At 38.1% G+C, this 25,330-nt stretch overlaps 1 protein-coding gene across 5 annotated transcripts in view; it reads right to left on the bottom strand.

Annotated features, from left to right (window-relative positions):
* Window positions 1–799: 799 nt before the first annotated feature.
* DNAH8 (dynein axonemal heavy chain 8) overlaps window positions 800–25,330 on the bottom strand; it is a 396,942-nt gene continuing 372,411 nt past the window's right edge. For 4 of the 5 annotated variants that reach the window (XM_072641989.1, XM_072641988.1, XM_072641990.1 and 1 more), the window contains 4 exons: window positions 16,767–16,919; window positions 16,392–16,581; window positions 5,830–5,951; window positions 800–1,523 (listed from right to left, as the gene is read on the bottom strand). In XM_072641989.1, the coding sequence (XP_072498090.1) occupies window positions 1,236–1,523; window positions 5,830–5,951; window positions 16,392–16,581; window positions 16,767–16,919 (753 nt within the window). In that variant the 3' untranslated portion in view covers window positions 800–1,235. Of the gene's footprint in view, window positions 1,524–5,277; window positions 5,330–5,829; window positions 5,952–16,391; window positions 16,582–16,766; window positions 16,920–25,330 lie in introns of all 5 variants that reach the window. The other variant, XM_072641991.1, reaches the window with a different exon arrangement.

Genomic DNA, 25,330 nt, shown 5'->3' with positions numbered 1-25,330 from the left:
ATGATGGGAGTATCTACAGTTTTTATACAAGGTGTCCCAAAAGTCTCAGTGCAGATTTAAGATTGAGACTTAAATCTGGATAAAGCACACCACTAGGCATTGACTGCTACTGTTTGCATTTCTTAAACACTTTTCTACTATCTGAAAATATTTTAATACAAATTCTGGAATTTTCCCTGGGATTTTCTCCGTACATTTATAAGGGACGTGACCTACCATTGCTTTGCCTTCTTTCTTTTCCTTCACACAGGAAGAGTCTGACAGATGGCGAGATGGCAGAGATGGTGATGGCAACTAAAGGCTCACTCCTTCTTTAGAAGGAACCACGAGAGAGGGTTGTTAATGTAGCTGGTATTCAGGAAGACAAGTGTCAGAGCTTCACAGAATACGTTTTTCCTTATGGTGTAGATGCATAAGTATGCAAAACAGGACACTGTTGGTTTTGTATGCTGATATTTCCTCTGGTGAGGAAGGAAGGGTCACACTTAGTCAGAACAGGGCTGCAGAGCAACCGCAGGCACCTTTAAGGCTTTTGCTCCTTGAGCATTCATTCAGCCTGCTACCAGGTGCACTTAGTGTGATCTCCAGCTATTGAAAAACTCCAGAGAAAAAAGCTGTAACCTGCCCACTCAAGTGCCTACCCCTTCTTGTTCTCTTCCCCCTCCCCCATCACTTCCCTAGGTTTTTCTCTGGAGAGGATGGAACTATCTTAGGTTCCCAAGTACCAGTTCACACACAGAGCAGGAATACTAAACCAGAAACCTTCAGAACTGCACATTAACACAGACGCACACTCAAATGGCATAACAATAAATTGTTTTTATTTGGAGGAAAAATTTGCCTGGGGGAAAGTCAATTTTGGAATTGACTAAGCCATTACCTGGTTTTTAGCTCTTTCAAGTCATACTTAATAAAAATCCTCTAAGATAAAGACAGATCCATCTTTATAAAACTCATTACAATGAAATGAATGACTCTATTTATTTGTAGAAACAAAAAAAAAATCAAAGTTAGAATTTGCAGGTTGGATATTGTTGTTGGAAAGTAAAGTAAGAGTATGGAATGCCAACCAGCCAATATGGTATTTCAAAAGTACAATACAGAAATCATAAGAGGAAATAATTATTATCAGAATTTTCAATAAAACATATCATATTCTCTAAAGAAAACCAACAGAGCTGGGGGATCATGTGCCATCAGCCGGGATGAAGACCTTGCTGTGGCTAGAACAGAATTTACTTGATGTCACACAAAAGGGCCACTCCTCTCAGAATCCAGTGGTCTGGCGACAGGATGGTCCTCAAATATACCACTGTGATGAAGGTTAGATCTGTCCTCTGTGGTTTCTTGTAAATAGGACACACGTAGAGTTTGGGGTCCTTAGGAGCTGTGGAGTTGATAGCGAATATGTGTAGCACTGGAAGCTGTGTGAAGAGCACCTTTGGGGTTGACTCAGTGAGTTTCCCATTCCTCCTGTCCCAGGCAGCTCCATCTAAATATAGTCCATAAATGTATACTCCTTCCTGAGAGAACAAAACACAAGGGAATCTATCACTAAAAAAATGTTAAGTATTGGAGAATCATCACCTACAAAAAACCTTCAAAGTTGGGGAAAGGAAGAAACTAGCATATAACCACTGCATGAGGATATTAGTTTCAGAGTTATAATGAGGTGTTCTTATGCCCAGAGAAAATTCAGTGGAACTGAGGGAATGGAAAGGTGTAATGGTACTGGGAGAGAGGTGCCTCATACCTCTGGGAGGAGGGTTTTGGAGAAAGGTGAGAGAGAGTTGCCAAATGATGTGGACCTGGGGATTATTTTACCACAGCAACATGGTCTAGCAGGCGATTAGGACAGTAGTCATCATAGAGAAGAAGCCTGTCTCCCCTCCCCTACCATGACAGTATCCTGAGGCCAAGATCTGGTCATCTCATGCTATTTGTAGCTCTTATTAGACTAGATTTTTTTTTTCTTAAAGGTTCATGATATTCTAAATCTTACGATATAATCTAAAAATATCATGCAAAGCATGGAGAATAGTCAAATACTGAGCTGAATTCTCCCCAGCTTATAGAAGAGTGGAGGCGCAACCCTATCCTGAGGGAAAAAAACTATATTATAAGAATCTTTCTGTCATTTTTTCTTTTTGCATTTAAAGTGACAGACTTACTCTCTTATTCTTGGTACAAAGCCATAGAATAGCGCAAAATCAGAAAAGTAAATGGGGTGAGTTCACCAAAAGTGACTCTCCAATCTGGTCCTTCTGCAAAGTATGTAAGCCATCAGTCATGGTTCTCATGTTGAGCAATACAGAGGCTGAAGTGGACCTAATTCCTCTGGACAACAAGGAGGAACTACTGCTAACAGCCTCTGGTAGGGATAGAAGAGTTTGGGCCCAGGAAATGGTGCTTAATGTGCCAGTGAGTTACTATGTAGAAATCAAGGGCATGCCATTTTTTGGGAAAAATTATAGGGAGGCAAGATAGTATACTGGAAAGAGAATTAGATTGGGAGGAAAGAAGAAGGGATGGATTCTAGCCATGACTCTACTCCTGAGTAACTGTATGTTCGGGGAAAGTTACAACTCCTCCCTGGACCTCAGGTTTCTCATCTGTCGTTTTGAACTAAATGGTTTTGAAGACTACTTGCAACTTGAAGATTCCAACTCAATGATTCTCTAGCATAGTAACCATTATCCATTTCCAGAGGAGAACAATGAAAAAGATCTCTGTAAATTTGAGCAGAGTAGGTGGAAGAGAATGAAATTAAATTTCATAATGATAAATGTAAAATTCTGCACTGGAGTGGAAAATGTCAATTACAATGCACAAAGGAAGCAGGATTTAAGTTCCCTTGGAGTCAGACACCCAATCAGTAATCCAAGATATTAGTGTGGTCCTAGGCTTCCATAATAGACAGATAATGTCCATAGAGGGCTTAGATCTACTCTGCTCAGTCATATCTGGGGCACTGTGTCTAATTTTAGGTGTCACATTTTACTTTTCTAAAAATTTAATTTATTTAGTTTTAGTTTACAACATTCAGTTACACAAGCTTTTAAGTTCCAAATTTTCTCCCTTTCCCTTCCTTCTCTCCTCCCCAAGATGGCATGCAATCTGATAAAGACTCTACATGTATATTCACATTAAACATATTTTCACATGAGTCATGTTGCAAAGAAGAATTATAACCAATTGGAATGGACCATGAGAAAGAAGAAACAAAACAAAACAAAAAAAGGGAGAGAGTAAATAGTATGCTTTGATCTTAATTTTGACCCCATAATTCTTTCTCTGCTTGTGGATAGTTGTCTAAGTTGTCTAAGAACTTTGCATTGCTAAAAAGAGCCAAGTCTATCAGTTATCAAAGTCTTTCAAAGCACATGATGTGGCTGTAACTGTGCAATGTACAGTCCAACTTAAAAAAGTCCCTTATGATTTCTCTTTACTGTTTACCTTTTCATACTTCTCTTGATTCTTGTATTTGAAAGTCAAATTTTCTATACAGCTCTGGTTTTTTCATCAAGAATGTTGAAAGTCCTCTATTTCATTGAATGTCCATTTTTTCCCCCTGAAGTATTATACTCAGTTTTGCTGGGTAGGTGATTCTTGGTTTTAATCCTACCTCCTTTGACCTCTGGAATATCATATTCCAAGCCTTCCAATTCCTTAATGTAGAAGCTGCTAGATTTTGTATTATACTGATTGTATTTCCATAATATTTGAATTGTTTCTTTCTGGCTGATTGGAATATTTTCTCCTTGACCTGGGAACTCTGGAACTTAGCTACAATATTCCTAGGAGTTTTCCTTTTGGGATCTCTTTCCAGAGGCAATTGGTGAATTCTTTCCATTTCTATTTTACCTTCTGATTCTAGAATATCAGCACAGTTCTCCTTGATAATTTATTGAAAGACAATGTCTAGGCTCTTTTTTTTGATCATGGCTTTCAGGTAGTCCGATAATTTTAAAATTATTTCTCCTGATCTATTTTCCATGTCAATGGCTTTTTCAATGAAATATTTCACATTGTTTTCTATTTTACTTTTTTGGTTTTATAATTTCTTGATTTCTCATAAAGTCATTAACTTCAATTTTGCTCCATTCTAATTTTGAAGGAATTATTTTCTTCAGTGAGGTTTTAGACCTCCTTTTCCATTTGGCCCATTCTGCTTTTTAAGGCATCCTTCTCCTCACTGGCTTTTTGAACCTCTTTTGCCATTTGGGTTAGTCTGTTTCTTAAGGTGTTATTTTCTTCAGTATTTTTTGGGGTCTCCTTTAGCAAGCTGTTGACTTGATTTTCATGATTTTCTTGAATCACTCATTTCTCTTCACAATTTTTCCTCTACTTCTCTTACTTGACTTTCCAAATTCCTTTTGAATTCTTCCATGACCTGCAACCAATTCATATTTTTTCTTGGAGGCTTTTGATGTAGGAGCTTTGACTTTGTTGTCTTCTGATTGTATGTTTTGCTCTACTTTGTCTCCAAGTAAGATTCTATAATCTGTTTCTTTTTTTAATACTGTTTGTTCATTTTCCCAGCCAAATACTTGACTTTCTAATTCTTTGTTAAGGTAGGAGTCTGCTTGTTCATAGAGTGTCCTGTCCCAAACTTCAGCAATTTTGTGCAGCTATTTTCAAAGATATTTGTAAGAGCCTGTAAATTTTCAGTTCTTCCAAAGTAGTATGATCAAAGGAGAGGTGTTCATTCCTTTTGGGGCCTGTGTGCTGGTCCATGAGTGACCACAAGCACTCATTTCTGTCTTAGAACTGTGAGGAGGATTCCCTCTCTACTGCAACCACAACCTCTGCCAAACTAGCACTCCTCCTTGCCCCAGGATTGCCACCCAGAACTGTGACCCAAATTCAAGCAGGGCAGAGCAAGAAAAACCTGTCTCAGTGCTAGCAAAGAGATCCCTGCAATTTCCCTTTGATCAACCACTCAACTGTAGTTGCAGCTGCTGCCACTGTCCACCACCACCATTGCCCTGGGACTGGGGTTGGGGTGAGACCACACTCCTCTCTCATCCAGGTCCAATACAATTTTCCCACTGACCTTCTATGCTCTCTTTGGCATTTTTCAGATAAAAAGTCTGAAAACTACCACAACTGCCAATGATTCAGTCTCCTGAGGCCTGCTCCAGCCCCATTTACACCCTGTGCAGTCCACACTGCATAAGGCTTGGAATGTCATATTTCATTTTATGGGTACTTGGTTTCTGAATAGGGTCATAAGAAAAGGAGGCTAAAGGAGTTAGGATCGAGGGAGAGACTGACCTTCTCTGTCCAAAAAGGGTTATTTGGATGGTTTATGGAATTCCACCAAAGACTAAAGAAGAGAAACAAATTTAAACTTATATAAGGAGAAATTCCAAATTCATATTCCAAATTCCAATTCCAACTACCACATTCCAAATCCCACTTCAAAATTCCAATTCAAAATGAAAATTACAATCCAAATCTCATATTCCAATTCCAAATTCCAAAGAATTTCCTGACTTGGTCTCTTAGTGTAAACAATGGAGAGAACAATCCCCTTTCAGACTAACCAGATGTGAAGGGTTAGGTATTAAGCTGTACTGGATTGAAGCACTTTGGGCCCCTTCCAATCACATATTGGCTCATATTTATGGGGACTTCTCTATAAGGAGCTCCAAGTGTTTGGCATTCCATTTCATTAATCTTAATAGAATGGAGGAGTAAGGTGGTAAAAGGGGCGTTCACAGGGAGGTCCATGACTCCAAAGTCATGTAGCAGGGCTAGAAATCAGAGCCCTGCCTTCAGAATCAGACTCCCAGAAATGATCAAATGAAGTCCTACAATACATACCGCAGGTGGTACCGTGATCTCTTCTTTAGTTTGTCTCAGCACATCATTGTGGATTGTCACTGTATCCAATGCCCAGCCCTTGTGGGCTCGAGTCACTTCTTGCCTCATTGCTGTAAGGAATCCTGAAAAAGAAAAATCAGTTGTTTAAGGGAAGTCTATTTCATAAAAATAAGATGGGTTCAAACCCCTTCAGTATCTCTGCTTAGTGCCCCAGCTATCAATCCCCAAGTTGAAATCTGTATGTAAGAGGTATCTACTTGCTACAGAACCAACATCCTCAAAGGCAGCAGTGATATCTTCTTAACTGAGGGGTTATTCACCAAAGCAACAACTTTCTGGCCAGTGAGCCATGGGTACTGATGCCCATGTCACTGGAGATCTGTCAATAATTCTGCCAGAAAGAAAATTTGTCACACTACCTAGATAAAGTGAAATCTTGTTTGCTGTCTGTAGGGGGGGAAAACAATTGCTAAGTTCTCTAGGCATTATGTAGTACCCCATGGCAGGGTATTCTTTTTGCCTCAAGCAGAGTCTCCTACAACAAATTTTGCTGAATACTTCAACTGGAAACATGCTAGAGGATTTTGAATCAACCAAGATAGCTATTTGGGACCTGAGAGATTCCCTTAGGTCCTATTTCTAAATCTCCTCCATCTGAAAAATGAAATCTTGGGAAATAAGTCAGATACATTCTAAACACAGCATTCCAATTAATGCTGGAATTAAGCTATAACCAAAGGACAGTTTCCATTTACTGTGGATCAAATTATGACTTGCCATAATGGAAAAATTTCATTTAATTTTAAGGAACTGGTAAGACTATACAAACTTTTATTTTTATCATCATATGTAATGGGTACAACAACCTGATATAAATAATATAGTTATTTTAAGATTATATTTTCTGGTTTGCTATATTTTGCTATATTAAAATATGCAAAAGTTCACTATACAATGATCCTCTTTTAAAAGAGATTTGCAAACTGGGTCATTCAAAGGCAATTGGAAAAGGCTTCTTTAGAGTGGCATTTAATAACACCTGTTATATCCCAAACTTCAATGTATAATCTCAAAAAACTGAACAGATTTTATAGTCTCCAGATCAAATTTCAACATAATAATATAATCATTGGATAGAGCACTGGATTTGGAATGAAAACAACCTGAATTCCAATTCTCCCTTAGCTACTTACTAGCTGTGTGACCCTTGGCCTCAGCTTCCCATCTGTGAAACAAGGCGCATGAGCTTTCTAGCTCTAAAGCTGTGATTCTACGATATGACTGCTTTTTGTTGGATTACACAGTTGGGCCTCATGATGATACAAATCATGAAAACTCTGGCATGTCAAAGGATGGGTGATCTCCAGGTAGCCATGCAGTTCTCACCTGTGGGATACCATAAATCCTTCACAGAAGAGCTGTCTGATGTGCTGAAGGCTTTCTGATTCTTTTAATATTTCATGAGTGGCTGTGCAGAGGGGTAGGTAGGTGGTACAGTGGATAGAGGGCTTGGCCTGGAGTTAGGAAGATTCATCTTTATGAGTTCAAATCTAGCCTTGTCTGGACACATACTAGCTATGAAACCCTGGACAAGTCACTTAACCCTGTTTGCCTCAGTTTCCTCATCTGTAAAATGAGCTAGAGAAGGAAATGACAAACCACTCCAGTATCTTTGCCGAATGGGGTCTTGAAGACTCAGACACAACTGAAATAACTCTATAGCAACAATGACAGTGAAGAATTCTGGCTAAGGAGGGGATTGCCTGTACACTATATCATTGTGCAAAATTGTTCTACTAGAATTTATTTTACTAAATCTTGGAAGGTTCCTGGCTATTCACCCATAGAGGCATGGAATAGAAAGATATGAAAAAGTCAGTCTCCCACTCTTAGTACTGAAGGAGAAACATTGGAATCCCAAACGTCATTCTGTGCAACACTGAACCAAGTTCTCCCAAGTGTCCAAGTCCTTCTCTGGTATTAACTTAGATACTCAAGGAAAACATTACATTTCTTAATTTACTGAGGTAGGATTTAGCATACTGCCAAAGGAACCCCAGATTCCAGAAGACAAACATCAACCACTTAACTTGAGCAAAAAGACTTATGGAGGTGAATTATGTAACCTTATACGTTCATGCTGCAGAATCCCTTTTAAGGAAGAAAGGTTTTATATCCCACAGTGTAAGGTGCAGCAAGTGGGAAGGCAGTCACTGAGCCTCCACTGCATTTTGGGGATAAACTGCCTCATCAGTAACACGTACTAGTAGGCACTTAACTAAAGTGAACAGGTGACTGTGATGAGTGTGTCATTTGAAATTCTAGACATCCTGCATTTATATAAGGAGCAAAATGGGTGTTTGGCATGTTCCCTTTCTAACTTCATGTTGGGTTATGCTGTTAGTAACACATAGCTGCTATTCAGTTGACGGTAACCTTATCATCAACCAGTACTGAGTCCCCATGAGTCTATGACATCAAATAGAGTAGGTCCAAGTGGATGTTAAGCTTATTTGGATTCTACTACATTATATCAGAGAATCCTTCATCTTTGAGGGGGTGGTTGTTGCATGCTCTTGGGAGGTCATAATTTACTGGACATGAAATCTGATTCCAACCATCTACCTACTCAAGTAGAATGATTGAACTCTTCTTTGGAATTTTAAATTTATCCCACACTGTAAATTCCTATAAGGCAGAAATGATTGCACTCACTTCATACTGCTCTTGGCCCAGAATCAGGCACTTTTAGTTGAGGAATGAGCCAGGTTCTCCCCCTATAATGTGCCCACTACAAGGGAAAATGTTATGGCATTAGCTAGAGCTTTCTTCATAATGGAATCATTTCTCATCTTATCTTCCCATTACTAGTAAATGTAAATAATGTGGGCACCATGGTCAGGAATGGGCATGCCAGTGCTTTAGAGATGCTCACAGTGTGCTATACCGGATGATCACTTTTGCCTACAAATGGTAGTAACACACACACCAGCCCAGCTACACAACATATACACAGAGAAAATACAAACTCTCCTCTTGTGAGGATGAGGGTTGGGTAGCATTAATCTTTCTGTACATGATTAGAAAAAAAATTATCAAGTACTAAAGGCTGCATATGGGGGAAGTGGCAGGGGTGAAGGGAAGGGAAATGGAGGGAAGAGGTGTGGTGTGCTGGGCTACTTTCATCATAAGCAAGCACATGAAGAAGAGAACTTTTGCTTTCATTACAAGGCATGTTTGCTTTGTTTTGATTTCCTAAGAAGGTGGTGATAGGGACCTCAAAAAATGATTTGGTTTTTGAACTGTTTGTTATTGAATTTTTAAATGACTGACCATCTTTCTTGTAGAATAAAATAGCCTCTAATGGAGTCAAAAGCTATATTTTCTGTAGCCTGCATAACCTCAGAGACTATTGATATATTTTACTTTACAGAAGCTTGAAGAGTAGGACTTTTATTATAGGATCAATCCATCTTTTAATAACTCATATACCAAATAACATTACTTTAGTTGTAGAAATATGAGTCATCTGTCCATATCTGTTACTTTGAGATAAGTGAGGCACAAATGTCATGTGGCCTAAATGTTTCCCTTTTTCTTTTGAATTAAATGTTATTTCAGACTCAAAAACACATTAGAATTTTTTAAGCAACTATCCAATTTAATCCAAAGAGAAAGCACTGCCTCCCCTTCTTTCTACCTCCCCCATCAGTGTTAGGCTAAGATTATAGACGGAAAATTTCTGAGCAAAGCAAATTTTGTTAATCATTAATCTCTGTAATAATGTCATCTGAAATTTCAGCATCCTGATTAAAGTTGTTTGACTTGTAGCACTGGTTCAACTTGTGAAAAGTGTGGTATTCTTTCCTTTATGTATCATCTCACCCAGCTAGGTTTTGGCATTCAGTCAATTAAGTACTTATTAAGCACCTACACTGTACCACCCACTAACTAAATATGTAAAGAAAAGCAAAAGACAGTCCCAGTATTCACAGTACAATGGGGAAGAAAACATGCACACAAGGTATGTACAAACAGGATATGTACAGGATGAAGCAGAGATAATCACCACAGGGGAGTCATGAACGTTATGGGGGACTGGGAAAGGAAATTAGAAAGAAGGCAGCTGGTGTCATTAATGATGAATCATGGACTAAGAGTAGATAAAGTTTCTTTATCAAAGATTAGCGCCTTCTTCATTCAAATCAGTATAGAAAGAACTAATTACTGGATGGGTAGATGCTCTTGTCTCTTTAGTTTTTCAGACTATTGACAGCATTTTGTGACAGGAAGGTACCTAAAGCTTGTCTCCCTTGACCCCCACCCCTAGAGGTTTATGTTTTCTCCCAGCCTCCAACATAGTAACAATGGAACCTCTTTTAATAGCTGAAACAATCAGAAAACAAGAGTGGGGACTGATAAAGGTAGTAAAGAGTTGATAAAGATAGTAAAATTCATTTTGAAGCAAGGGAGGTGTCTTTTTTCCTTTTGTCCTCAGGCACTCTGACTGAGCATTATTGATCCAGGGTCACGACTGTTTTGAGGGCTACTAAAGTCATAGCAGGAATTTCCAATCCAATCCATGCATAAATATGAGCTAGGTGCTGGGATAAAGACAAAATGAAACGTTGTCCCTGCCCTCCAAGACCTTATATAGAGAGGAGGGAAACCTGTAAACAGACAAGGATGTAAATAATCATTTGAGAAGGCAGACAATAATTAACATGTAGGAAGGTCAGAAGAGGTTTCCTGTAGAGGTAGCACATGAACCGAGTCTTAAAGGAAGTCAGGAATTCCAAGAGGTGGAGGGTGAGGAAAGGGTACATTCAAGGCACAGAGGACACACTGTGCAAAGGCAGAGATAGGAGACTGACTGCCAGGTTTGAGGAGTCTCAAGAAGGCCAGTTTGGCTAAAATATTCAATGTGTGAAGGATGGTAACGTAAAATAAGACTGAAAGGGAGTAGAGTCAAATTGTAAAAGGCTTGAAACATGAAGCAGAGGAGTCTACACTTTGTTGTAGAACAGGCAGTCGCTGAAGCTTCAGGAGAAAGGGAATAATAAGGTGAGATTTATGTTTTAGGCAGATCAGAGTTCTACTTTGGACATAATGAGCACAAGACAGACCTTTGGGCATATTAATTAGTGCAGAAGTTGGAGCTTTGGGGACTGGATCTTAGCAGAAGGATTGGATATGGATTTTAGAACCATCTTCAGAGAGATGGTAACTGAACATTTTGGAGCTGATGAAATGACTAAGATACAGAGTTTCCACAACCATTCCATGAAAGCTCTTGGAACTTCATACTCATATACTAGGGAACTCTGGTTAGGGCCACCATGAATTTGGGTTACAGCTTTGATGTACATGATGTTCTATTATATTACTCTCACTGTGATACAAAAACAACTAGACTATGTGAATTCTCAAAGTCCCTTATACTCCTAAAATTTCCACTGGCCATCTGGCAGCTCTTCCACAGCAAGAAATTGGAAACTCTGTGAATATCTTTAAAAGAATCATTCCAGAATTGTTGTTTGTTGATGAGAGAGGCCTGAGAAGGTACCTATGTGCAAGAGATGTAGAGATTCAAAATAGAAAAGCAAATTAACAAGCAACCTGAAGGAAGAGATTATCTACAATCTCATTTGGGCCTATACCCTACCTTACTTGAACTCTTGACTTGTAAGAAAGACTGAGCTAAAAGTGGTAACTGAAGCCTGCTGTGACAGTTATAAGCTGGCAAAGGGCCAAAAGAACCTAACATAGGTTGGCTTCAAGATGGCAAGACTCTCTAGATCAGAATAAATGTTTACAAAGGGAGGATACTATATGGTCCATTCTAATATAGAGGTATGAGACCTAGACCCACCAAAGACCTCACATTTCACTTCTAGGTCAGTTTCATTAGCAATACTTGTGAGTCATGCTTCACATCAAATGGCAAAATATAGTCATCAATAAGGAGGTGCTGAAGGGCAGCAATGAAGCCAGTCCATTATAATTCAGCTTCTGGCTGAAATACAACAAGCATGCATTCATAGTCTCTCTGTTTCTCTCTCTCTCTCTCTCTTCTCTCTCTCTCTCTCTCTCTCTCTCTCTCTCTCTCTCTCTCTCTCTCTCTCTCTCTCTCTCTCTCTCTCTCCTTCCATCCTTTCTCCCCCTCTCTCTTTTTCTCCCCCTCTCCCTCCACACCTTTTCTCTGTCCTTTCTCTCCCCCTTTCTCCTCTTATCCTCTCTGTCTCCCCCTCCTCTTTACTCTCTCCCCACTTACTTCTCTCCTTTCTCCTCAGCCCCACAATTTTGCATGGAAAACACTCTGGGGCAAGGAGAACAAAAGAAATCTTACAAGCAGTCTCCTTTTAAGCAGCAAAGTAAAGGCAGTGATTGCTGAGAAATCCCAGAATAAGCAAACTGGCCACATGTAGCCATCAGATGTGGGGTCTCTAAACTGAAAAGCTTTTTCTATAAACACAGAATTGTGGGTGTGGACATGTTTACCACCGGAACAATCAAGTCAGATTTCCCTTCCATTCACATCTGGTCAATTGATGAACAATTGATTGTGAAGATGGTTGAAAATACCTAGTTAACTATGCTGTGGTTGATCTGGGCCTAGCCTATCTAGAAGCCCACATGCCAAATACCACAAAATGCCCCCAAACAACAACAAGCCACAGAAATGGCAGCCTCAGACACTAAGCAGGCAGCAAATTATTCATATAAGCAGCCATTCATGCTGTGCAATCTTTTTAGTTACTCAGAGTCATAGTATCATCATTTGTAGCAACAGAATCACTAAACATCAAGGGAAATTATAAATACAACCTATATCTGATATCATATGGTACTTAGGAAGATGGTCAAGTAAAATGGATATAAATAGGAGAAATACAGCTAGTCAGTGGCACAGCCAGTACTGGAACCATATGATTTATGATTTAGAATTTAAAGGAAAACAAATAATTGTCTAGTTTTGTGCAGAGGAGGAAACTGAGGTACTCAAAGTAGAAACTCAGTATAGCTTCTAACACTCATTTCTCCTAATAATAAAACAAACAAAAGCTTCTTTCTCCTGACACTCAGGTCAGGACCCTTTTCACCCTATCATACTTCCTTTGGAGTCCAAATCTAATTGTAAAAGTACTATCATATCACTACCACATCACACTCACTACGTGTTTGCTTAGGGATGACTTCCTGGCTTTTACCAAGGCATATAGATCACATTTTTCATTTCATGTGAAGAGAGAGGAAAGAAAGCAGAGAGCAAATCAGAGTCATAGAAGGGTAGCCCTAAGGCCATTTTAGGTATTAGCAGAAAGCAATAAGAGACAAAATTTCTTTTCCAGGGCAACTGGAGCAGATGACTGACTGTAGGGATATAAGCTCCAAGCCCTGGGGAGCTTATACATAACTAGAGGGTCTTTTTGAATGAAAGCAAGGGGTTAAGATAGTTTATGGTTGAAGGCAAATGAGAGAATGTTTATCCCCTTCCCTAATCTGTCCTCTTCTCTTCCTAACTTCCCTTCACTGTCCTTCTAATTACTCAGGTTAGCAACTTTAGGATCTTCCTCCTCTCTTCCCTTTAGATCAGTGACAACATCCTGTCTTTCACCACAACCTCTATGTCTTGTATTTCGGTTTTTCTCTTCACACTTCTCTAGTTAAATCTCACACTAGGCCTTCTGAAATAGACTCCTAACTGGTCACTTGCCTCTAGTCTCTTCATTCTTCAATCTACCCTCCATAGAGCGGAAGTGACTGTGCTCAGTCAGCCCCGGGGGTTTCTTCTGGTCTCTAGGACAAGGCACACACTTCTGCCCTTGGCCTTTGGAGCCCTTCACAGTCTGGCTTCAGTCTACTGTTATTATCATCACATAGAGCACCTCTCTCTTCTTACCCAGGGTCACACAGGCAGTAAGTGACACTAGGCCCAGTATTTGTTTTATCCACTGTCACACTTAGCTGCCCACCTGGCACACAGTAAGTACTTAATAAATGTCTGTTGATTCCTAAAAAAATTACTTTTGTATGTATTTTGTATTTAATAGTCTATGTATATTTTATTTCTCTCCACTGGAATGGTGGAAAGAAATGCTACCTGAAGGTAGAAATTGTTTTCTTTTTGCTTTTGCATCTATCTGTAGGGCCTAGTATAACATCTGGTGTGAGGTAAGTCTCTCATAAATGGTTGCTAAATTGAATTTATATTACCCTAACCTCTTTAAATTCTATTTTATTTTACTAATGAATAAATTATCACTTCAAATTAGTCCTTAGCCATTTTGATAGAATAATATTGTTTTTACAGCCAAAGGACAAATTATTTTAAATCACCCAACATTCCATTATTCAGGTCTATGGAAAGCTTTTCTGTCTGGAATATGTGAGCCTGCATAGCACAAGTTATCACCCATCACTGGGTGGCAGCATGCCCAAAGTGTCAACATGTCATTCGGAAAAAGGAGAAATGTCTCAAATTTAGAAATTTCTTAAAATTTTAAAGCCAGGATTTTTAAAAAGATGGGTTTTTTTTTTTTTTTGCTATTTTTGAAGGGAAGAGGGAAAATGGGAAATTTTGGAGAAAATTATTATAAAAGTAATACTTACTTGGAGTACCCTGTACAAATCTCAAATCACTTTGTAAATTTAAGAAAATTAAATTGCATTATGTGAAATTTGACTTGCTAATAAAATTATGATGTTTGGCATGCATATTAACTTTAAAAGTATAGTCTATTTAGACAATATTTCAAATTTACTAAATGAATTTACTGTACAATATTTTAAATTATTGTTATGAATGGAACTATAGTTTTTAGTAAGTCAGTATATTTCAATTTTTGGCAGTTTATGAGAAATAAGCAAACTGGAGAATGGAAGAAATGGTTAACATAGTAAAACCTAAATGCTACTATGTTTTCTGGATTTAATTGCCTTCATAGTATCAAGCACTGATCCTGATATGTGGAAGGCATTCAGAAATGTTTGTTGGTTAAATGAATAGTTGAATGAAAGGTCTTTTTAGTAAAGGAGTTGATAAAAAGAGGAAAAGACCCTCCCAAACTCATCAATCATGACTTTTGCCACAAGGAATTGTGTCTAGTCAGTCTAGTTTTTGAAGTAATTACTACCAGCAATTTCTGTCTCCTGATGCTTGCTCTATCTATCTATCTATCTATCTATCTATCTATCTATCTATCTATCTATCTATCTATCTATCTATCTGTCTGTCTGTCTGTCTGTCTGTCTGTCTGTCTGTCTGTCTGTCTGTCTATCTATCTATCTTCCTTCCTTCCTTCCTTCCTTTCTTTCTATCATCACCCACGTGGCCTGAAAATGAAGCTTTTCTTAGTTTGAAGCAAGCATTTCTATCCTTCCATGTATGGACTCATTCCTTGATGTGGTGTTAATATTTCCAAAACTGGATCCATTTCTTTCGCCTTTTATTGAAAATAGAGGAATCTTAATCAGATGAGGAACAAAGAAGAGTTTAGAGACATGTTAAGAAAGAGTGTCACTACAACATGTATGATGAATCAAGAGATTTGGGAACTTTAGATGGGACTCTGATCACTGAAAATTTGTCTTCATATTGATTTGATCCCCCTGCCTACATATCCCCTTGCTGTGGAAAGAAAAAACGGTAATACAGAGGAGCATGTAGCTTGGGATCAAATTCCCAGAAATCAATCCCAAGGCTACTAGATTGGCTGAGTATGTTCTCTAGGTTTTTAAGCCTCATAATGGGACAATTCTGAGGAACAGGAAGTTGCATAGAACCCACCACAGAAGGAGTTAAGAAGATTTAATATTCAAAGTCAAGGTCAGGAGAGGGGAGGATGAAGAACTCGACTCCTTTAGTAGAAGGAATCAAGAGGAAGTTAGTGAGAAAAACCAGACTCCTATAGCTGTACTGGACTGCTCTACTTTGCCAGTAATGAGCCCTCTTGCCCTCTCTTCTTTCAACCTATATGAGTCAGCGTAAAACACCACTTCAGAGGATCTAGCTCTCCCTGATAGGCAGCTAGGTAGAGCAGTGGATGGAGTGTTGGACCTACAGTCAGGAAGATCCGAGTTCAAATCCAGTCTCAGATACTAGCTGTATGAACCTAGGCAACCTTGTCTGCCTCAGTTTCCTCATGTCTCTAAAAATGAGAATGATAGTGCCTACTTCCCAGGGTTGTTGTGAAGATGAAATGACATAATATTTACAAAATGCTTTGTAAACTTTCAGGTACTATAGAAATGTTATCTATTATTATTAGATGGTACCTTAAGGCAGCCTCAAAATGAGAGAGGAGTTTCCTATTCCCATCACAATCAATGATGGTAGATAATATTTTCCTGTCCTTGCAAATCAACTGCCTTGGCTTCCTGAAGATGGTAACAAAAAGTGGGTAAATCAATATTTACACTCACTTTGATATTTTGATGAATATTCACATATGTGTATATATATATATATAAAATTACTTTCTTATCTACAATGCTACATGAAATATCTGTCAGAAAGTTACAAATATTTTCAGACACATATATTCCTTGTGAGCACTTACCTTGGGGGTTAAAGAAGCCAGTCATCCAAAACACGTTTGGTCTTCCTTCAAATATCCAGACAGCAAATTGAGAATTCCTTTCCAGAAGTTCAGTAAACCAGAACCCAAGTGTTGAAGAATCCCAGGATATTCTTTTCCACAACGCAGGGATACGGGCATCATACATGTTATCAAGAGCATCTCTCAAATTCTGTTAAGTCACAAGTTAAAATATATAATACATCCATATATATGTATATATATATACATATGTATGTGTATATATATACATATATATATATATATACACATACATATATATATATATATATACATATATATGAATTAGATGAATTGAGAAAAGGACAATAACTCTTTGGGACTTTAGAGACTCACCTCACTCATGATGATAGTGCCTTCAATGGCTAATTTTAAGTCATTCAGGCTGCTCCGAAGTCTTGTGATGACTCTTTGCATCCTGTCAATTTCTTGTCTAAGGAAAATGTTCATAGAATTAAGATGTCCCATCTTCACTAGGCGAGCTTTTACCTAAAGTAACAGAGACCCATAGAACACTATGAGGTCAACTTTATTATTTTAATATTTCTCCAAGTGCCCAAATCTCCACAACGTCTGTTACAGAAACAAACATACAGTCAGTTCTCTATTCTCTTGGTGTCAGAAGGCAAATAAGTTTTGTGTTCTTTTCCCTGCTGATTATACTCAACCATTAATTGGAAATGTACTTTTAGAAAATGAAAGATTGTACCTTTGCTTTCAAATGGTAAGTGGATTGTTAAATATCAGTTAGCTTTTGTGCAATGTAATATTCTCAAGAATGTAACTCTGATTGCTTACTTTCCCAATCCTTACAGTGCTTTGTTAAAAATTTCACAGAAAAGTGAAAGATATCAAATCTTTATAAAATAGCTGCCAGTGAGTATAAGTATGAACACCTGAAGTTGTCTATGTACAGTATGGTCTCAGGGTGGTGACACAGAGCAATTCTTAATAAAATGCAGCTTAAGAAGTGGATTTTGAGTGGAAAAAAATCAAATATCTGTCATTTGTTCCTTTAGGTGGCTTAGTTTTGAATTTTGAAGGGTTTAATAAAAAACCTTTGGGCACATAAGCATTAAATATACAAATACTGAAAAAAAACCTAAATAAATAAAAGAATCTCAACTATGACCATGGTGCTAAATATCCAAGGCAAGGTTTTTTAATAAAAAATCCTGGCTTGGCATCCTGCCTTTATATTTAGCAAATAGGTTTTCTGCTGCACAATTACTATGGAGGTAATTTGGGGTGTAAAAGGTTTTCTGAAAAGTAGTCAAAGTCCAGTGTTCCTCCAACAATGATTTAGGAACCTCTGAGGTTTAGAATTCCAGTTCTGGTGAACATAGCTCTTCTTTCTTCTGTGGGGGACCACAGAAAGAAGGGGAAGTCACTTTGTCTTTTACTACCCCAGCACCCTCATATGCAAAATAAGATCCTGAAGTTTTAACTAACCTTTCTGTGTAGCATCATCTCTCTGTCCTCTCTCCTCAGCTCTACATCAGCATCTCTAAATGTCTAGATGACATCTTGACATACTTATTATCATGACATCTCAAACTCATTATGTCCAAAATCTAGCATCTTTCATCCCAAATATGTTTCTCCTTTTGACACTTCTATTTCTGTCAGTGACATTCCTTTTTGTTTATGTTTGAAACCTCATTGTCATCTTTGTTTCTTCTCTCTTCCTTCTCTTCCAAACTCATTATTTGTCAAGTACCATTGAGTTTGTTCAAACTATCCTTCCTGAGGCAGCTGGCAGAGCAGTGGATAGAGCTCTGGTCTGAAGTCAGAAAGACCTGAGTTCAAATTCAGTCTCAAAGATTTACTAGCTCTGTTATCTGGCATCCATATACCTTTCACAGGGATGTTATGACGAACAAATGAGATAATATTTGTAAAAAGCATTTAGCATAGTGACCAACACACAGTAGGTACTTTCTAAATGCTTATTCTCTTCTTTCTATTTCCACTATCACAACCCTAGTATAAAGCCTTATTCTTTTCTTGCTTAGATGTAAGAGCCTTAGATGTTTCTTGCCCCACAAACCAAATTCTGGCCAGAATCTTAACTTCTATAATCTATTACCCAACTCCTACCCAATAATGTCAAAAGTCTCTGAATTTCCCAGATGGAACAACTAAAACTGAAATAGAATGGGTTTTCTCACTTAAATTCACTATGTGGAAATACGAATTGGTAAAAAAAAAATTTAATGATTTGCAACTAGTACCCAGCAGGGTGAAGATAAATGAGTCTAGGAGGTTGGGTTGTACCTCCACTCTTTCTCCTCCAGTTCATCCTACATAGCCCCCCAGTCTTCTCTAGGGCTAAGATCTTTGGCACCTTGTAGCACAATCAGGTACACAAGAGAAAACACAAGACAGGCAAATACAAATACAAACACAGAAGGAAAGCTTCTAGAGACAATAGGTTTCTATGCATTTTTATGGGGGGAGGGGAGTTTCATTAGTTTAGACAGCTCATGGAACTGATATTCCCTCTACCAATACAACTGTTGAAAACTTGTGGTACTAGTTTTTGGAGGGCAAAGAGAGACAAATGACTTATCTAGGCTCAAACAATTAGTATGTGTCAGAGGAAGGATTCGAACTCTGGTCTCTTGACCCCGACATCAATTGTTTCTCCAGTATATTCAGCTGTCCCTAGTCTGAGAAGAGCTGTACCACTATACCAAAAAGAGATTGACCTAGTTTCCTTTACCCCCTTTTCTAACACTCAACTCTGTTCTTTCTGTTTCTCTATGCTGCCTGTCAGCAGCCTTGAAGTAAGAGATATGCTGGTGTTCAACTCAAGGCAATACCAAAAGCTATTTCTTTCTTGCCCCACAAACCAAATGCCTGGTCTCTCTGAATATGATACCATGAGACGTAACAGAGAACTATTCTGCACCTCTCTTAGTCATACTTAACATATATTATTTTGTATTCTTGTGATGTGGTTTATTGTCAACCCTTTATTAGATTACATCCCATGAAAGAAGGGAGTATATATTACTTAACCTTTGCATTTCTACTACTTTTCACAGTACTCTGCACCATTTAGGAGCTCAGTAAATGTATTTAGAAGGAATCTATGAATACATAAATGCATGAATGACCCTTCCAAGTCTAACAACCTCTGAGGCCAAATTTCTGACTCAGTACCAGACATGTCTGACTTAACTGCAGCTAAGTTCCTAATAGTAGCGGGTAATGAAGAAGGAAGAGAAACACAAAATTCTCCCCTCAAAAAACTCAAAAGTAAGCAGTGATAAAATTTTAACTAGAAACCTTCCTGAGACTGAACTGCATTACCTGTGGAAGGCAGAGCAAATCATTAAAACCACAATCAAATAAAGTATTCCTCTTAGCTAGAATTAGGAGGCAAGAAGGTAAAGGCAGCATAAAGAGTGATGGGCTTGGAGTCTGGGAAGACTTGAGTTCACATCCAACCTCAGATACTTAACTAGCTGTGTGACTGTGGACAAGACACTTTTGTTCTACCTCAGCCTTAGTTTCCTTATCTAGAAAACAGGAACACCAACCTCCTCAGGCTATTGTAAGGAGAAAGATATTAAGATAACATTTGTAAAGTGCTTTGCACATCTTAAAATATATAATGCTAAATATTGCTATTAACCATTTCACATATATGGTCATGTTAAAACTAGAGAGAACAGAGAATCTTATTCCTAAATCTATGATTCTGGCCAGAATCTTAACTTCTATAACCTATTACCCACCTCCTACCCAATAATGTCAAAAGTCTCTGAATTTCCCAGATGGAACAACTAAAACTGAAATAGAATGGGTTTTCTCACTTAAATTCACTATGTGGAAATACGAATTGGTAAAAAAAAAATTTAATGATTTGCAACTAGTACCCAGTAGGTTGAAGATAAATGAGTCCAGGATATTGGGTAAATGGCCCAAATAACTTTTAATAGGCATTTAGCTAGCTTTGTTCTTAATAAGAACTTTAAACAGGAAAACATGGCATAGAGATGGACTTGCAAACAAATTAGCTCCAAGGGAATGGGTTTTTTAAGGTATACTGTTTGTATCTTGTGAATTGAGTTTCAATCATTGTCATTTTTTCCATAAATTACATATTTCCATATGTACAAATTACAAATTTCTATAAATTGCAATTTTTAAAAGATTTTCTGCATTCTTTGTTTTTATTATTTTTTCATTTTCTCCCATTGGAGAACTGCTGCTCCATTTTTATTACTGAAACACTGGTAAAATTATAGTTTAGTTTATGGAAAAATTAATTTTATGGCTAACTTGTTGGAATACTTCTATTCTGATTCTGGCTGGGGTGGGGGTAGAGCCAAGATGGCAGTTATGAGGCAACCCAGTTGAATGTTTTCAATATTCCTCTTCAAATAACTTAAAATAATGCCTCAAACAAAATTTTGGAATGACATAGCTAACAAAAAGGTTGGAGTGAGTTTGTTTTTATAAATAGTATTTTATTTTTTTCCAATTACATGTAAAAATAGTTTTCAACATTCATTTTTATAAGGTTTTTGAATTCTAGTTTTTCCTCCTTCCATCCTCTCCCCACTCCCAAAGGCAACAAGCAATCTGATATAGGTTATACAAGTGCAATCATGCTAAACATATTTCCACATTAGTCATGTTGTGAAATAAGAAATGGAACACAAGGGAAAAACCATGAAAAAAACCCAAAAGAAAAAAAAGGGAAAATAGTATGCTTCTATCTCCATTGAGAATCTATAGTTCTTTCTGTGGATATGGAAAACATATTCCATCATGAGTCTTTCGAAATTGTCTTGGATGATTGTATTGCTGAGAAAAGCTAAATCTATCATGGTTGATAATGGTTGCACAATGTTGCTATCACTATGTTTGCCATTCTCCTGGTTCTGCTCACTTCATTCAGCATCAATTCATGTAAATCTTTCCAAGTTTCTCTGAAATCTGCTTGCCCATAATTTCTAAAAACACAATAGTATTCCATTACATTCATATGCCACAACTTGTTCAGCTATTCCCCAATTGATGAACATTCCCTCAATTTCTAATTCTTTGCCACCACAAAAAGAGCTGCTATAAATATTTTTGTACATATAGGTCCTTTTCCCTTTTTTATGACCTTTTTAGGACACAGACCTAGTAGTGGTATTTCTGGATCAAAGGATATGCACAGTTTGATTGCCCTTTGGGCATAGTTCCAAATTGCTTGGAGTGAGACATTTTTCTAACTTAAGTCAATTTAGAAAGTTGACAGGAAAAGTCTGTAGCACTGGGGTGAAGTTCAAATGGAAGCAATTCAGCTTCCTGGCATGGCATTGATAGACTGTCTGTGTTTCACAGGTATACCACAATGAGATCAGTCCAACAGCTCTGTATACCTTCAGTTTGGTAGTCAGTCTAATACCTCTTCTCTCCCAAACTTTTCTTCAGAGCCTCCCAAACACTGAGCTAGCTCTGGCAATGCATGCATCAACTTCATTGTCAATGTGTATATCCCTGGAAAGTACGCTACCAAGGTAAGTGAACTTCTCCACAGCATTCAAAACTTCTCCATTTGTTATAGCAATAATTATAATAATTTGTTCCACATATGGATGGTGCGGTGGTGGCTGATGGAGCACCTGTGTTTTTTTTGGTGTTAATTACTAGGCCAAAATTAGCACAGGCAGCAGAGGAGCTAGGAATACCAAGAATAACCTACCTAACAAAACTGAGTATAATACTTCAAGAAAAAAAATTAATGTTAAAAGAACAGTGGACCTTCAAGTATTCCTGATAGACCAGAGTTGAATAGAAAATCTGACATCCAAAGATGCAAGAGAAGCATATAAAGTAAACATCAAAGAGTAATCATAAAGAGTCTCAATAAAATTAAACTATTTACATTCCTACATGGGAAGATGATACATGTAACTCTTAAGAACTTTATCATTATTAAGGCAGTTAAGAGGACTTCACATAGACAGAGGGCATGGATGTGAATCAATTATGTTGGAATAATCTCCAGAAAAAAGGAGTGAGAAAGAGGGATGCACTGGAAGTAGAATAGGGCAATTTTTCTCATATAAAAAATTGCGCAAGGAAAAGCTTTTACAGTTGATCCATACTTTGTTGCATCTCAGCTTCAGAGGCTGCATTGAGTGCACAATCATCTGCAAACAGAAAATCATGCACCAGCACTCCCCCCACTTTGGTCTTGGCTTGTAACCTTTTCAAATTGAAGAACTTACCATCAGTATGGTAGTTGACCTTGCTGTTCATTCTCATTGAAAACATTTGTCAACATGGCTGAAAATATCATGCTAAAAAGCATGGGAGCAAGCACACAGCCTTTTTTTCACTCCACTGGTGATTGGGAAGGCACGGGAGCTTTGTCCATTATCTAGGACCCAGGCAAACATGCCATCATGAAATTCATGTACAATATTGATGAACTTCTCTGGGCAAGCAAATTTTGACATAATTTTCCATAAGCCCTCATGACTAAAAGTGCCAAAGGTCTTGATCAGATCCACAAATGTTGTGTACAGACCTCTGTTCTGCTCCTGGCATTTCTCCTGGAGTCGTTGGGCAGCAAACACCATATCGACTGGTTCCTCAGCCCTTTCTGAAGCCACACTGGCTCTCAGGTATATGACCATCTTCCAGGTGAAGGATCAGTCTATTAAGGAGGACTTAGCAAGAATTTTGTCAGCAATGACTAAGAGAGAGATCCCCCTGTGATTGCTGCAGGACAATCTATCCCCTTTACCTTTATAGAGATGGACAATGGAGGAACCCTTGAACTCTTGGAGGATAACCTCCTCTTGCCATATAACCTGGAAAATTTCAGTCAGCTTTTGTATGAGCAATGGTCCCCCTACCTTGTAAATCTCAGCTGAAATAGAATCAGTATCAGGTGCTTTGCCACATGAAAGGAGCCTAATGGCACTCAAAACCTCTTCTTCAGTTGGAAGTTCAGCTAAGGAGGGATTGACTTCAACCTGAGGAAAATGGTCAATGGCCTCAACATTGATTGATGATGGTCTGTTGAAAACACTATGGAAGTGCTCAACACATCTCTCTAAGATCATGTCCTTATCGCTAATCAATGTGACTCCATCAGCATTGAGTAGTTGTGATGTACCATAAGATTTTGGTCCATAAACAGCTTTCAGAGAATCATAAAAGTACTTTGGATTGTTACTATCAGTATAAAACTGAATTTCATCTGCCTTCTTACTGAGCCAGGAATCCTGCATCTTTTAAAACTTTGCTTGTACTTTGCTTTTGATGGACTTAAATGCTACCTTCTTAGAGGTAGATGAACTATCCTACTGGTAAATCCTGTGGAGTTCTCGTTTTTCATTTAGCAGCTTTAAATTTCCCCATCATTTTCATCAAACCAGTCTTGGTGTTTTTTGAGTGTTCTGACCCAAATGAGCAAATTTGGTATATACTGTATACCAGATCTCTGAGAGCTGCCCACTCCTTTTCTGCTCCACTGTTGTCAATTGTGTGTTGGCTCTACTTTCCCTCTAAGTCAGCAGCAAACTGTTCACCCTCAGAAAAGAGCTCTAATTTGTTGACATTAATTCTTCTGGTAGTCATTTTGCCTTGGGGATGGCACTTTTGATGAACGCAAATATTTAGCTTGGAAAGGAAAAGTTTACGATCAGTCCAGCACTCTGCACCACACATCGCCTTTGTCACTCTCACATCTTGTCTATCTCTTCTTCTTACAATCACATAATCTATTAGATGTCAGTGTTTGCTGTGAGGGTGAATCCATGGAGTTTTATTGCGTTTAGGTAAACTACATGGTTCCATGTAGTGTAGTGCTGGCTGGTGGAGAACCTGTGTTTTCTTGGTATTAATTATTAGGCCAAAATTAGTACTAGAACAAAGAATCAATCCATACTTTGTTTTCATCTCAGCCTCAGAGGCTGCATTAAGTGCCCAATCATCTAGGAAAAAAACCATGCACCAATTCTCCCTCCACTTTAAATGTTGCCTTGTAGCTTTTCAAATTAAATAATTTATAGTCAGTGTTGTAGATAACCTTGATGCTATTTTCATCCTTATTGAAAGTGTCTGACAATATTGCTGAAAACATCAAGCATGGGATCAAACACACAGCCCTCACTGGTGATGAGGAAAGTGTGAGAGCATTGTCCATTATCCAGGATCTGGGCAAGCATGCCATCATGAAACTGATACTGATAATTCTCTGGGCATCCAAATTTTTCCATGATTTTCTATAAGTCTTCAAAATTGACAGTATCAAAGACTTTGGTCAGACTGGCAAATGTTGTGTACAGATTTCTGTTCTGTTCCTTGTATTTTTCCCTGAGTTGTCAAGCAGCAAACATATCAACCATTCATCAACCCTTTCTGAAGCAACACTGGCTCTCAGGTAGATGACCATTTTCTAGGTGAAGTCCATTAAGGACCACTCCAAGTTAGCAACAAACAATTCCTGCTCAGAGAAGTGCTCTAATCTGTTGACATTAAGTCTTCTGGTAGTCATCTTGCCTTGGAGCTGCCACTTTCATTGAATGCAAATGTTTAGTTTGGAGAGGATGAGTCTATGATCAATCTAGCACTCCATATTACACATTTTTGTCACTCTCACATACTATTTCTTCTCCTTACAATGGCATAGTTTATTAAATGCCAATGTTTGCTGCAAAAGTATTTCCATGAAGTTTTATTGTCGTTAGATAAATGGAAGACAGTGTCTGTGAAGAGGTCATAAGACGCACATGTCTTCAGTGGTGACTGTTGCTACTGCTGTTTCTGACACGACTCTTCCCAAGGATTCTCTGCTGTATATCTGGTAATCTGGGCCTATTCTTCTATTAAAGTCATCCAGAATTATAAGATTGCCTTCTTTCAGTACATTAATGATG

Source organism: Notamacropus eugenii, chromosome 2 (assembly GCF_028372415.1).
Source record: "Notamacropus eugenii isolate mMacEug1 chromosome 2, mMacEug1.pri_v2, whole genome shotgun sequence".
NCBI classification, from domain to species: domain Eukaryota; kingdom Metazoa; phylum Chordata; class Mammalia; order Diprotodontia; family Macropodidae; genus Notamacropus; species Notamacropus eugenii.
This window is presented reverse-complemented; position numbering and strand designations above follow the sequence as displayed.